The 15448-nt window shown below is 42.3% G+C and overlaps 1 protein-coding gene across 1 annotated transcript in view; it reads right to left on the minus strand.

Moving 5' to 3' along the window:
- ANP32A (acidic nuclear phosphoprotein 32 family member A) overlaps positions 1-15448 on the minus strand; it is a 61900-nt gene that overhangs the window by 24261 nt on the left and 22191 nt on the right. Inside the window, 2 exon segments of the mRNA XM_033920030.1 lie at positions 6342-6439; positions 7503-7701. Coding sequence (XP_033775921.1) covers positions 6342-6439; positions 7503-7701 — 297 coding nt within the window.

The raw sequence follows: 15448 nt of genomic DNA on the forward strand, positions 1-15448 counted from the left end.
TCCAGTACAGCAGATTGTTTCCATGCTGATGTATTTTCCGGTACTGCCATCGTCTTTTCCAGGAGGAGATCCAGACTATGCCCAGACAAGAGCTTTTGGGGCTACTGCAGACACAATATTTATAGGCATTAGCGGCTTCTATGCCTGTCTCAGCCCAGCCCAAGGATACACTGAAACGTCGACTGAGGACAAGGTCATGCACTCCGACTTGACACCAAGCATTACGGTCAGCAAAAACCCACTTGACGCATGCGCCTTAATTAGGGGAGGGGTTATTTCTTGGGTCAGACCAGTGATGCACACTCCCTGATTCACCTAGTAGAGAGTACTTTGTGGAGTCTGACTCTATCTCTAACCATTCAGATGAGGATTTGCCAGAATACCAAGCAGAAGAATCCTATGGCATAGCTTCTGATCCTTTCCCTCCTCCTCAACAATGCAAGTCTCTGCCACAGAGTATATGTTTTACTGGTTTCATAAGGCAGATGGATCAGGCTTTGCCCATCAAAATAGAAACAGAGGTGGAACCTAGCTCTAAAATTTTTTAACTCCTTGACTTTGAGGTACCACCAAACAAATGTATTAAGGTGCCTTTGCATATAGTCATAACAGATACTTTATTTAATTACTGGGAGAATCCCCCATCAGTCCAAGAAGCTCCTAAAAAGATATACACTGTACAGAATTCAAAAAAAGTGTCTAGGCTTCGACAGAACTCAACTTCAACATCATTCATTAGTTGTGAAATCTGCTCTCAAACATTCACACAGCTCACGATTTTAAGCTTCTGCTCCTCCAGGCAGATAAATCAGGACACTGGACTCTTTTGGCAAATGAATTTTCCAATCATTTAAGCTCATCTATAGAATTAGATTACCAATTCTATATGTCCATTTATTTTAAATCCTTAAGCAACAGTCAGGAGTTTGAGGAATTCCTCCCTCTGGACAAAAAAATAGTTTCAACAATTATACAAGATCTTATTCACTATGAGAAAGTATGTGGCTAGTGCATTTAAGGTTTCTTCCTGAACATCTGCAGTGACAGTTGCATTGTGCTATTTTCTGATCTGGAAACTTCAGTTTAAGAACGCCTTTCACATGTTCCTGGTAAGGGAGATGACCTGTTGTTAAAATTGAAGAGGTGGCAGATAAGATCAAAAACACACAGCTACTATGACCACTTTATCTAAACCATAAACCTCTGAATCTTCATCCTCTAGAAGATATTCTGCTTCACCCAGACGTTCATATTAAAATATTGTACTATATTGGTACTGTATTTTACGTCTTATCCTTATTTGTAATCCTTACCCCAACTATCGTTTTGCTGACTTATATTGTGTATGTAAACTTGTAACCCACTCTTTTGGGAGGATGGGCTAAAACATGGAATAAATAAATAATACCAAATGATGTTACAATCGGCCATCATCTTCTAGGCCTACTGTTCAATGATCCCATGCAAGCAACAAAGGACACAGAAATCAAAACCTCAGTCCCAGCACAAACAGTTGTCCTTTTGACTCCTTTCTAGAGAGTACTGCCAACATTTCCCTACTTCTTCCTCCCAATCTCCTCGTTATAGGCAGACTACTCTACTTCCAAAGGACAACAGATCAGTGGGTGCTTTTGAGTCGACATTCAGGGCTACTCCTTAGGCTTCATCAGAACACTTCCAAACCACCCATCAAGAGTGCTTCCTTTCAACTCCCTCCAGAAGACCCCCCTCCTTCAATAGCTCTTGACCCTTCTCCAGCTAAAATGCAATAGAACCTGTCACTCTGCGGGAAATGGGCTGGAGGTTCTACTCAAAGTATTTCCTAATACCAAAAACAGACTGGATATCTTCAGCCTATTCTGGACCTCTGGATTCTAAACAAATACTTGTTAAAGAATAAGTTTTGCATGGTCTCTCTGAGAATCCTTCTACCCCCTACTGGAAAAAGGTGATTGGCTTTGCTTTTTAGGTCTCAAAGAGGCCCACGCTTACATATCTATCCTACCTACTCACAGGAAGTATCTTCATTTTCACACTGGATCTCAACATTTCCAATACAAAGTTTTACCCTTCAGACTGGCTTCAGCCCCTCCTGTCTTCAGAAAATGCCTGGTGGTAGTGGCAGCAGCCTTTCACATATGAGGGTTTCATGTATTTCACTATTTAGTCTACTGGATGATCAAAGGCTTCATCATTGCAAACAGCTCAGAATGCCATCAAGGTCAATAATTTGTCTCCTGGAGCTGCTGGGATTTGCTTTCCATTACCATAAGTCACATCTGTACCCATCTCAGATGCTAAAGTTCATAGGAGCTCTCTTGGATACTACTCAGGGTAGAGCTTTTCTACTGAAGCAGAGTAGACAATCTTATTCACCTGTGTCAAACAGCCTCCACCCTTCAATGCACTTCTGTGCAACAGATATCATACCTTCTCGGTCACATGGCATTGACGGTACATGTTACTCCATTGGGACATCTTCACCTCAGAATTCAACAATAGATTCAAGTCATGTGACATCTGTATGCTCGGAAATCACCTCAGATCTCCGTCACTCTCTCCAATGGTGGATGATTTTTCACAATCTCACTCAAGGTCTTCCTTTACAGCCCTTCCCCCAGCTATCAAAAACTTCTAACCACAGACGTTACAATTTTATGATGGGGTGCTCATCTAGATAGTCTCTACACTCAAGGAGTTTGGTCTCATTATGAGCAAACTTTCTATATATATTTTCTAGAAGTGTGAGCAACCAGCAATGTTTTCAAAACATTTGGGACCGTCTCCTCCAACAGGTAGTCCTTGTCTGTATAGACAAGTTGAAATGTTCTATCTGAAGAATCAAGGGAGAACAGTATCTCATCCCTTTTGCATGGAAGCAATCGAGATTTAAAGTTGGGCAACTGCACATGGCATACTTCTCAGCGCAGTTTACTTAACAGGGAAGCAAAATGTCTCGGCAGACAAAATGAGCAGACAACTTCAGCCTCACAAATGTCTCTCAGCACAACCATCTTATGTCAGATTTCTCCAAATGGGGAACACTGAACATAGATTACTTCATTTCCCCCATAACAACAAAACTTCCACAATTCTTCTCCAAACTCTATATCCCCCATCACATTGCATCAGATGCCTTCTCATTCATTGGGGGGGGGGGGGGGATAGATTCCTCTACGCATTTCCTCCAATACCTCTCATCAGGAAAACTCTACTTAAACTTTGTCAAGACTGAGGCACCAAGATACTCATAGCACCGTTTTGGCCAAGCCAGGTTTGGTTTCCACTACTTCTAGAGCTCTTGACCAAGAAACCATGCAAGTTACAACCATTCCCACATTACTGACACAGAACAAGGGATCCTCCCTTCACCCCAACCCCTGCTCGTTATCATGGACAGCGTGGCTTCTTACACCAAGCAAGGAAATCCTCTCTCTCATGGCTGCCATATCTATGGTCATTGAAGTGCCTAGAAAACCTTACACTCAGTGCTGTTGCTACATCAAATGGACAAGATTTTCTTCCTGGTGTACTTTGCATTCTCTGGAATTCATCACCTGTCCATTGCCATCCATACTGGACTACCTTCTCCACCTCTGGTCTAAAAATCAATTTGGTTCACTTGCAGTGCTATCAGTTTGTTCTCCCTTGAACAAAAAACCTATCTGTTCATTCCTTGGTGGCTCATTTCATGAAAGGCTTATTCTAATCCACACAAAAACACCTATCAAGCCTCCATCTGTTGCTTTGGATCTTAATGTGGTACTATCTGTTCTTATGAAGTCTGAGCCACTTACATCTTACTCTCTTAAACTTCTCACTTGGAAAGTTGTTTATTGCCCTCTCCTATATATGCAGTGTGCGTGAACTTCAAGCTCTTGGTTTCAGAGCTCGTGTGTCATGATTCTACTATGACATAGTACTTTGAACTCATCCAAAATTCTCACCCAAAGTTCTCTCAGAATTCTACCTCAACCAATCTACAGTTTTGCCAGTTTTCTTTCCAAAGCCACATTCCCATCCTGGAGAGGCAACTCTTTACACTTTGGACTCTAAACATACTTTGGAATATTACCTGAACCAGACTAAACCTCAGAGGATCCTCCCAACTGTTTGTGGCTTTTGACCTTAACAGACTTGAAATTCCTGTTACCAAGAAAACCATCTCCAATTAGTTAGTGGACTGCATCTCCTTTGTGTATACTCAGGCTGGACTGACGCTACAGGGTCATATGTGAGAATATATACCCACTGTCCTCAGATAACACCTGCCTTTTTCTGAATGTAAAACATGCTCTATAAAACTATCACTAATAATATTCTACATAAAGTTGCTACACTGCAGTTCTTAAATTGAGCTTTTCTTCCTAGACCAGATCTGTTCCCTATAACATTCTACATTTTAAAAGCAGATTCTTAAATTACAGAATGATGTGTTAATCTGAACTACATCAAAATCTGGACTTGCTTGCATATTATATCCTTGCTACTTCATGTACGAAATAGTGGATTTTGCCACATTCTTTTCTAAATTTTTTTCTGAGTAATCTGTACACAAGTACTGCCACGGTGTCCTTTGCTGCATCAATATGGCTGATTTTCTTCTTTGAGCGTGAAAAGACCTTTTTTAGCCATTTTCTGAATAAATTTGGATACATCGGGTCCTCCAGCATCAAGGTATTTCTATGCAAACTTACATAAGGCTCTAAAGGAAAACTGATTGATTCTTCCCTGTCTGATCATAATGGAAAACATCCTCATGAATGTCTCAATTTTGAGCCTGAATTGAAGAACATTTGTTCTTATGGAATAATCCCTCGGTATATCTAGTGGGATAAAATTGTCATCTTGAATTGATTTTGTGAGATCTGTTGTATCTAGATGCTCCTTATGGCAAGTAGAATCCCTAAGAAGTCTAATGGTGAGGATGATATTCTTCTAGAGCTAGTTAAAAAACTTGGACTTCAAGCACTGGTTGCTGTATCCTAGATGGCTTTGACATATTAATGAAACACATTCCAGCAAAGTCTTCAAAGCGTTCACTCATGTCCTCTCTAAGAGCACAGACTGAAGCTCTGTGTCCACAGTAGAAGGGTCATCTTCCGCTGGAGCAATTTCATACAGCTTTGGAGTTGAATGAACTCTGCGCTGAGCATTGCTACTCACATTGCTTCCATACCGAGTTCTTTAACAGCAATGAGGCCATATCTCTGTACACAGCCGTCGTGAAGTATCCTTCTGCACCAAACTGGCCTTGTTTTGTGTGCAGTTGCTGCCCAAAATTCTGCTGTGCAGAGATGCTCTCAAATACTAAGTCATTCTTTGTTGTGTTGAGCACAACTATGCTCCTACACTAGAATCTAGCCTCCTCTTTTTTGAGTCACTCATATCCTTTAAAGGTTGTCTTATATACAGGGCATGTTTAGCAGAGGAACCACTTCCGGGGGGTCAAGTGCATTTGTTTTCTTCCATTCGCAGGCCTGCAAAGAAATCGAGCTTTTTCTCACAATAGACACAATTTTTAAAAATGTAGTCAATTACCAGGAAGTAGTAATATTTCTTGTGGCTGTTTATGACAATCCCCTAACCACAGGGCATCTTTTGAACTGTTTGAAGGGGAAAAAGTATAAACCTTTTTATTTTAAAATTCTTTTTTAGGAAGAGGTGCTGAGGGGACTTGAAAAGGAGGACAAATCTCTCTTCAGCAATTAGGAAAAAAGTTCCTAGAGAAAGCAAACATATGACAACTCAGACTAAAATAGCAAGATGCAAAGACAATCTGTCTAGACTCCTCTGAGAGAGCTAATCAAATCCTCAAATTAAGTCCCTACTTGTGTGTGGATTCAATCTGTTGATGAAGAAACACACTGTTTCAAGCAGTCTTATAGAAGAATGCAAGGTGTAGTTGAAACTAAGAAGGTGACCTAAATGCAATTCTTTAACTTTAAAAAAAAAATTATTTTTTTTTTGCTGTGGTCCTGTTTATAACCCATGATCTTGTGAGCCATGCAACATTCAGAGCGGGTCACATAGACTTGCTCTTTTCTGCTAAACAACTTGGATCATTAGTAGTGAAGGGCCCCCAGGCATTATTGATTGCATATTTTCTATTTGATTGATGAAGTGGGTTTTCTAACCCCTGCAAGTAATGCTAACAGCTTGTAGTGACTAACACAGTATTATATACTGCCTGATGAATTGTAAAAGATGATGGGGAGAAATGCACAATAGAATAACACCTCAAAAGATTGATTTAAAACAAACACACACTTACTTCAAGTATTATATTACTAGACTAACAATAATTAAGCTTACATCTTTCAACTACTATAGGACCTTACCTCTTCCTCTCCACTCACTTCCTCCTCTTCGCCTTCCTCTTCTTCATCATCTTCTTCATCCTCTTCACCAACTGGAGCATCCTCATCATAATCCTCTTCTATGCAGGGAACAAAAATAAGTCTGCATCAGATCTTAATAGCAAAACTGGCTGAAACACACTTCTCCTTTCTTGAATGGCACGGTGCACTGTGCCCTAAGAGCATTCTGTCACCTGAGAGCAAGTTGAAAGATGAATCAGTCAGAAGAGGGTGGTTGCACTACACTAATGTCACCAACTCTTTCACTGAGGTTCCAATTAACTAGGGCTGGACACCCAGAAAATGTTTGTCTTTTTTTGTGGAATGTTTTTCCATTTCCCACCCTCAGGGTTTGCATATGCACAACAGTTTGCGCACACGCCCTAGGGAGAAAACTACACACTATATGCAGAGACGGTATATTATGTACACATAGTGTGCACTCTAAGAAGAGAGTGCACTACCAGTAGACAACATTTATTTCAAATAATAACACATCCTTACAGGCATTTCCTTGAGCTGGTAATATTCACTGGCCCAATGTACGCATTCGTTTTGAGAATAATTGCTTTCTTAGGTTAAAAAGTTTCTCTATTTATACATTTTTATTAACATTCTTAATCTCATTTATGAACTTGTATTAACACGCATTAATGTTAATATATAACAGAAGCTCCCTTATTTTCAACTGGGGCTATTTACTCAGTGCAGTGTTAATGTGAATTAATGTGTTAACGTACGTTAACATGGCTTAGTAAATGAGGCCTATTTGGGATGGGAGCGAAGTAAAAACAAGTTTAAAAAAGTAGATATATATTTAAATAATGCTCAAATACATAGATTCTTTTCACCATATCTATAGGCTGCAAGTTCAAGTAAAAAAAGTCAGAAGTTACAACTTTGGTGTAGTAGCCTTTTCATTACCTACACATTTCAGGATGTTATATGTGATAATCGTAGGGAAAGATTTTATGTATGTGATATGGAAACCGCATAGTTGTATGTGGTATATAAATTTTAAAATAAATAAATAAAATTTAATCCTCTGAGTTTCAATGCAAACAGTTGCTTTGGATGATAACTTCTAATACTACACAGCATATATCTGCCAAATGGAAACACTAAGATGACCAATGCACCTACCATCTTCATCCTCCTCCTCTTCATCAAGCCCCTCTACATATGCTTCGGTATCAGAGTCTGGAGCTTCTTTCTCATCCCGGTCATAGCCATCAAGGTATGTGATTTGTGGAAGCAGTTTGAAGACATTTTCCCGGTAATCATTCAAGTTGGTTACCTCACAATTGAAAAGGTCTAAACTTTTGAGGTTTTCTAATTTTTTCTGCAACAAAAAAGTATGTTACTGGATGTAGCTTCACATCAAATACTAATGAGAGTAGGAAAAAGAAGAAGTATTCAATTTAGTTAAGAGAAAATAATACAATAGTTTGATAAGTTAAGAAGGGGGGAAGGGAGTCAATGGCAAGAATACTACAAATTTTGCTCCATATAGAACACCAATAGTTTTGTACATTAGGACAATGAAATAAGACATGAGATGAGATAAACGTATCCTCCAATGATGAGCAGGACCAGCATTTATTGAGCGAGTCCTTTTTCATTACTCCAGCTATTTGGGGGGTATCCAACATGCTTTGTGCATTATAAAATAGGTAGATTGTGAGATAGCCACTGATAAAGTTGGACAAGCTGAGGACCCAGAAGAGGTTCCAATTAAATTCAAATGGTGAGTTGAATTCTGTGTCCCAAGAATATTCTATAATCTAATCTAGTCTTCGATTTATATACTAGGTCATCTTCCAGCAGAGCTCAACTTGGTTTATAAGTAATTAAAGACCAGCAAAAAACCAAACAACAGCATAAGAGGGAAAAACTCAGTGGAGATCACTAAGAAAGGAGGGACTCGCATCAAGGGCGCATGGGCAATCGCCTCCAAGGAGGCTGCCCGAGATCCCAGAATCTGCAGAGAAAACCAGGTTGAGAGAGCCAGACAGTCCAAGAGAATTCTAATCTGTTGACGAAGGTTCCGTCTGCTTGCCCTGAGAAGAAACACAAGACCCTGTCTGGAGACGAAGAAAAACCCCAGAAAATTCAGGGACTGGGAGTACACCAAGAGTCTCTTCCTTGAACTTGCCAAGCCTGCAGCGGAGTACTACTGTCCCCACCATGCCTTCGTACACCTAACGTGACCAGAAACCAGAGCACCTGCTGTCCCAGGAACGGTGGTCATGGCCCCCCTGTCAGGCAGAAAGTCGCCTCAACTACAATCTACTGACGAAAGTATGGGAGCCGCCCCAAAATCAAGGGGGAAGAGCTGCAAACTGGAAACGCTGTTGCAAAACATGGAAACGCAGAAACCTGCAATGCTCTGGGCAAAATGAAATATGGAGGTAAACCTCTGGGAGATTGTGGTACGCAGCCTATGCCTGCTAGGCGTATCCCCAGAACAGAGCCTAGTTTAAATGTAAACCCTTTCCCCAGTGATTCATGTAAACCTCTTTTTGATCCATTTGGTGCTGTTTCTTCCTTGAACTCTAGAGGGAGTCAGAGAGCACAAGTGCAGAGCGCCCATCCCCCTCTTATCTCCAGGGTTGCTGACAGGAAATCCTTCTCACCTGAGGGTTGGGGGCGGGGCTGCAAACTGTTTGCTCAGAGAACAAAGCTCCTGAAGAGTCAGTTAAAAGGAGGAGAGGCACAGAACAGGGAGCAGTGCCCAGGGCTGGGAGATCCTGATAGCGGTCAACCACCGGAATGTATGGAGCTGGTGGAAGCTGGAGAAGAAGCACCTTTCAGTGTGAATGAGGAACCTCTGGCTATGGAAATTGACCTGGATCCAACTGCTGCACCAGTGAATGAGATTCTTCCCATGGAAGTTTGCTTCATGGAAGGCAAGCCGCTCGTGGAAGCTGAGTGAGTAGCTGTGACCTTATTGTATGAAGGACTTCCAAGTTTATGTTAAGCCCTGTAGGAGCAAGCAAGCATAAAGAATGTCCTCCTGGACCCATCGAGCGATAGAGGCTTTGGACGCCGCCATATGTTTGAGGCGTCCCTTGAAGAATACAAAAAGGTGATCTAAACAACTAAAAGTCATTAGAAACCTTGCTCGAGGAGAACGCTACATACTTTCAAAAAATGCAGTGAATAAAAGCATGTCTCCCCATTTCTCCTCCCAGGAAGAAGGAAGGAAAAGGGAGCGTGTCATAAAAGAAAGGACGACACATCCTTAGAAAGAATTGTGGTACCGTCCGAACTGATACCCCAGATTTTGGAAATCAGAAATAGGAATCCCCGCTGAACAAGGCCTACAACTCGGAAAACTGCAGAGCCAAAGCCATGGCCACAAGAAACCCCGTGTTCAACACCACAAGGAGGAAATGAAGCCTTTGGTAAACTGCGAAGAAGTACCTGAAGATTGTACTCCGGACAGGGCTTTCTAAGAGGTGTACAAATATACCGTACTCCGTTTAGGAACTGAACTACATGAAGCTGAGAATAATACTGACTGAAAGGACCCACAGCGGCATTCCGGAAGAATCAAGTTTCAAGTTTAATAATTGTTTTGATTAATCGCTTATAATCGTACTTCAAAGCGATGAACAAATTAAAATTACAATTTCTGGGAAATACAAAACAAAACATTAACTTACAATATTAGAAAAATTACAATTACAAACTTAAAAACACAAGGAAAGGAGGGAGATGAAATACAAATCATTATAGGAAAGTAGAACAAAAAAGGAAAATACAAAATGAATAACAAAAAAACAGTGTAATATAGTACAATAAAATAATCTGAGCTACAGTTAGTTTTGTTAATTATCAAAAGCGTCTTTAAAGAGGAATGTTTTTAAATTACTTTTGAATTTCTCAAGATTCTGCTCTTCCCTTAAATAAATTGGAAGGGCGTTCCATAACTGAGGTGCCGTAACAGAAAAGGTAGCCTGACCATGCTCAAGAGTAGAAGAATGAACAAGTACTGAGTCACCTCTTAAGACCAGACTCCTGGAGCTGAGGATGGAAGGCACCAAGCACCCCCCCCAACCCGACAGCCTGGGATGTTTGGTGGCCATGAGCTAGTCCAGCAAAGATCAAGGCATGCTTTGAAAAGAGAAATCTCGCTGAGCCACCAAATCATACAGAGAGATGCATGAGGAGCCTACCAAATAATTGGAGCCCTGAGATACCGGGAACCACCGGAACAAAAGCGACTGCTGTAGCGTTATAATGGGAAAGCAAGCCGAAGTTCCCAGTGGAGTCAGCAACATGGATCCTATAACCTGTACAGAATCCCATACTCTGGGTCATGGTGACCAAAGAAGAATGCAAACCTGAGACTGTGACCCATTGCCCTAGTCTCTGGGAAGAAACACATTTCTCTCCTATATGAATAAAAACATCTCCCCGATATACCTATAAATAGTACAGGAGAAAAGAGCGCTGTGCAAATTCGATGATTCACGTCCAAAGAACTGAGGAAAAGAAACCACCCTTTACATGTCAGTCAAATGACCCGACTGAAGACGTCCGAATCAAGCAGTCAGTCAAGAAGAAATTAGGTGAATCATCTGGTGGCGCCAAAACGGTACCACCGCCCACATTTTCTAAAATGTTCTTGAAGCCTTGGGTAGGTGAAATGGCATGAGCCAAAACCAAAAGCGCTGCTCAAAAAAAGGAGGCAAGCAAACCTAGTGCCGATTTCGGAAGTCCATAGGGAAAATGTAAATATTCTCCCAGTTATATCTGCAGAAATGTGTAATCCTGAGAAACTAATTCAGCAGAATGGGATCCAGCCTGCCCAATGCCCCCGTCTGGGCACCATGCAGTAAGTGGAACAACGTCCCTTAGTTCCCGAAGAACCTACAAGAACTGCCCTGAGGACCAGTAACACTGAAAAGGGAAACACAAAACAGAGGAGACTCCAAGAACGAACTGGAAACCTGAGGAGGATGCAAAGTTGCAAGCATCCTGAAAAATCTTCACAGCCCCCTGACCTGACATTATAGCATCTTCTCCCTCATGAGAAAGCCTGAAGAGTCATTGGAAGAATTCAAGATCCCCTCAGAATGAAGTGCAGAAGGTCAGGGAATGGCAGGATGAGAAACTGTAGGATCTGCAAGAAGATTCTCCTAGGAAAAATCAAGTTTTCACAATGAAAATAGGAATATACTGGAACCATGAAAACAGTACTAACGCCATGCAACATGAGGCGAAATACGTATGTCCCTTTAAAGTGAATACGTACTAGACTCAATCAAGATGCTGCAATCTACCGCCCCGTGGAAAACAACAGCATCCTTACAGGTATCAGACAAAGCTCACATCGCTAATGAGAGCTTCAGGGATGAGGCTAACAGCCACATAGCGCGTGATCCTCAGCGGGTTTGATAGAATAGGTAACTGGCTCCCTGGTTAAAAGGAGCGCTGTACAGAACATTCCTGTCTGGTCGTGGGGGCCCATCTAGCAATGATGCCATGAGAAAATAGCGACAGGGAGAAACCAGCGTGATAAGCATGGAAATCTAAGTCCAGGCCCCCAAAGAAATAGAGAAAGAGAGTCCTGGCTGCAGGAAGATGCGCAGTGTCATTATGCCCATAGAGACAGCCCGAACTTGGAAACTGTTTGTACTACCTTTAGGCATATATATATATCCTGTGCCACTACTAGACACATGCAGCTCAGCACAGAGGCCCAAATAAGGATAGTTACCAACAGACAAAGGCTCAATCTGCAGGGACCCCAAGAGAAACAATGAGATACCTGTGTGAAGTACAGGGCACTATCTTACTGCTGATCTCACCGTGCCGGGAGTTGCCGTATGTCGCCCCAGTCCGGAGACAAACCGAGACTGGGTGACCTAGTACAGGTCAGAGTCTCTCTGGTAAACCCCTTGAGTGCTAACCCCAGAGTCCGATTAAACAAGCAGCTTCCTTCAAGGGAGTACAGTAGGAACACAGACATAGACATATAAATCTGCCCAAGCTTGTCCCAAAGCTGGTGAAACACATACAACTTGTCTGAACCGGAAAGGAGAGAAGCCCCGGCATACCCTGACCAAAGTCAGCTGGAAACAAACTACCGGAACGCTGCAGCTCTCCTGCCATCGCCGGAGACCCAAGCGCATGCCTGATTCTCACTGACTCGTGGTCGCTGCATCAATGCTCCTAGAAACATAGTCGGATTCAAGCCTCGCAAAATTTACCCTGCCGCGGCTTGCATAGAAAGAAAATCAGACTCGGGGAATAACCAGAACGGCCCACAGCGCCGGAAAAAACGTCCCATCTCACGGGCGCTGCTATAAACCGGCACCTGCACAATCAGCTGCACATGGCCGTGACAAACACTGATGAAAGAGAGCCTCAGAATAAACAGGACTACTACTGCTGCACTGAAACCCAACAATGAGAACGAGTGCGAGCATGAAATCGCACCGCTACTGCCGCGCTGTAACCAACAAGGAAACCAAGCATGTGCATGCAAAGGGCAGGAAGTCCCGGCTCCCTCCACGGATTTCTAGTCATAAAACTTAGCCACAATAAAATATCCATACCTTAAATGTACGATGACCGAACCCACAGTACTAAGACTCCCAAACAGAACCTGAAGTTCAAAACAACCGTAAAAGCCAGACATACTCACAAGCTTGTTGTTAGGGCCAGTTGAAGCCAGTTTAGAGCTAGTAGTGCAGCAAAAGCATGGCAGAATGTAGCAACTGTGGTCTCTCTTTTTTTTTTTTACAGAGAAGGGAAAGAAGAAAAAAATTGAGACCCAGTCAGACCCTCTAGCAATGGAGGGAGGGTGAGGCAGGGACCTGGGGGGGCCCAGGTGTAACCCCTAAAGCCGGCACTGTTCAGCCGGACACCCCTGTCTCACTGAAGAGAAAATCTCAACAGGAGAAATAGCATTGCCAGCTCACTGAAGAGAAACCTCAACAGGAGAAACAGAATGGCAGTCTCACTGAAGAGAAACCTCAACAGGAGAAAATAAAGTTCCAGTCACAGCCAGAATTCAGGAGCTAGTTGAATAGCGACCATTCCTGCTGGGAGATAGAGAATACTGGAGATACAGGAGGAGTGCCAGCCAATGGGACCACCTGTTAAATCAGTTTCTCTATCTCTGCCTGCTGGTAGATGTGTGCTATCCCATTGGTCTCTGGATTTATCTGCTGCTGTTGCTAGGGAAGAGGCGATTGCACCCGAACTTTAGCCATGACAGCCTCCTTGACTTTTAAAGTTTTGAAAACAGGCTATTATATCGCGCGACCTGTTAGCACGTGGCGCTTGCAAGGCTCTATGAGCACGTTCTAGATGGATATCTTCAGGCAGCATGGTTGAGGCCTCATCAGATATTAAGTAGCGAACTCGTGCTCCGAGGCTGTAAAGTGTGCGTGCCGGCTTCCCTTCTCTTCTCCCCCCCCCCCCCCCCCCCGGACATAACTTCCGGTTTCGGAGGGAAGAGAATGGAAGCTGGCAAGCACACTTTACAGCCTCGGAGCACGAGTTCACTATGGGCTAAAGAGGGAATCTTCAAGCCGGTGAGTTTTTTTTTTTTTTTTTAAAGTTGAGCAGCAGCTGGATTCGCGATCGGATGACAGCTGGGCAGTCATCTAAATTAGCTGGGCGGAAGCGCTCGGCTAAAAGGCCCTAGGGCAGGGGTGTCCAATGTCGGTCCTCGAGGGCCGCAATCCAGTCAGGTTTTCAGGATTTCCCCAATGAATATGCATGAGATCTATTAGCATACAATGAAAGCAGTGCATGCAAATAGACCTCATGTATATTCATTGGGGAAATCCTGAAAATCCGACTGGACTGCGGCCCTCGAGGACCGACATTGGACACCCCTGCCCTAGGGAGACCACTGCAGGACCCTTTTCCCCAAAAATGGCGACTGAGAATTTGGAAAGTATAATCTCAGAAGTGAGTTAGCGTCTTGCTCAAACACAAAAGAAACCAGTAAAATGGCTCGCTCTGTAGAATCTGTAGGTGATGATTCAAGCATATCTGTAAGATTTTAGTTGTTCCACAGCTGGGCCATCAGGAGTGGCTCCTGACTTTTTTGAAGGAATATAATATATACGATTGACCAGAGGAATTAAGTCAGATGAGTAATTTCAATACTTCAACAAGATATGCTGCTCTTAACTATTAGCAATATATAAACTGTTACCCGATACATGACAGAGGCAATTTTTCATACCAGGCTTTTGCTCCCAAAGCTACATTCTGCTGGAAACAGAGATTTATTTATACCATTTATTTATTTTAGGTATCTATAAACTACCTATCAAAGTTATCTATCTACCATCTAGAAGAGAGTTGAGGATGCAAACCATGAGGGCTGCGGCCTTTTCATGCGCAAGTCCAGAAGATTGGAATAAACTCCTGGGCTATATACGGCAACAAGGGAGTTTGAGCTTGTTTTAAACATTTATTAAAAACACCATTTGTTCTGTCACATGAAATATGGGTGCTGAGGAAAATGAAAATGTATATTTTTTTTTAATTTTGATATCCAAGGGTCATTTCATAAATAATGCACTTTCATAAATAATGCACATTTTTTTATTTACATGTTTTGGTTTTTTTTTTAAGTATTTCTTTACAATCCTTCAATATCTCCCTACATTGCAATGATCGAGTCCCAACGTCCAGGAAGCTTCATTATTCCATCCAAGACACCATTTTGTTCAATTACTTAATGGCTCGGGTACCAGCAGAAGAAAGCTCTTCCAGAGATGCAAAACGATATCCATGCATAGGTTGTTTCAACTTTTGAAAAAGGTCTAAGTCTGGTGGACTCATGTCTGGACTGTAGGGAGCATGAGGTAACACCTCCCAAATGTATTCGCGTAGTTTTTCAATGACGAGTAGAGAGCTCCATCTTCCCCACAACCAAAAAAATTTTGATGAGCTCAATCAAAAGTCAAACATATGTATTTTTGCTTATGATCATGAAGGCATCATCATCGCAGACAAAGTTTCATGTGGAAGAAGTGTCACAGCAGTGTATTATCTTGATTTTTTGCAAAAAATACACAGAAAAATGCACAAAACCTGACCTCTTGGCTGGG

This window comes from Geotrypetes seraphini, chromosome 14 (genome assembly GCF_902459505.1).
Source record: "Geotrypetes seraphini chromosome 14, aGeoSer1.1, whole genome shotgun sequence".
Classification (NCBI taxonomy): domain Eukaryota; kingdom Metazoa; phylum Chordata; class Amphibia; order Gymnophiona; family Dermophiidae; genus Geotrypetes; species Geotrypetes seraphini.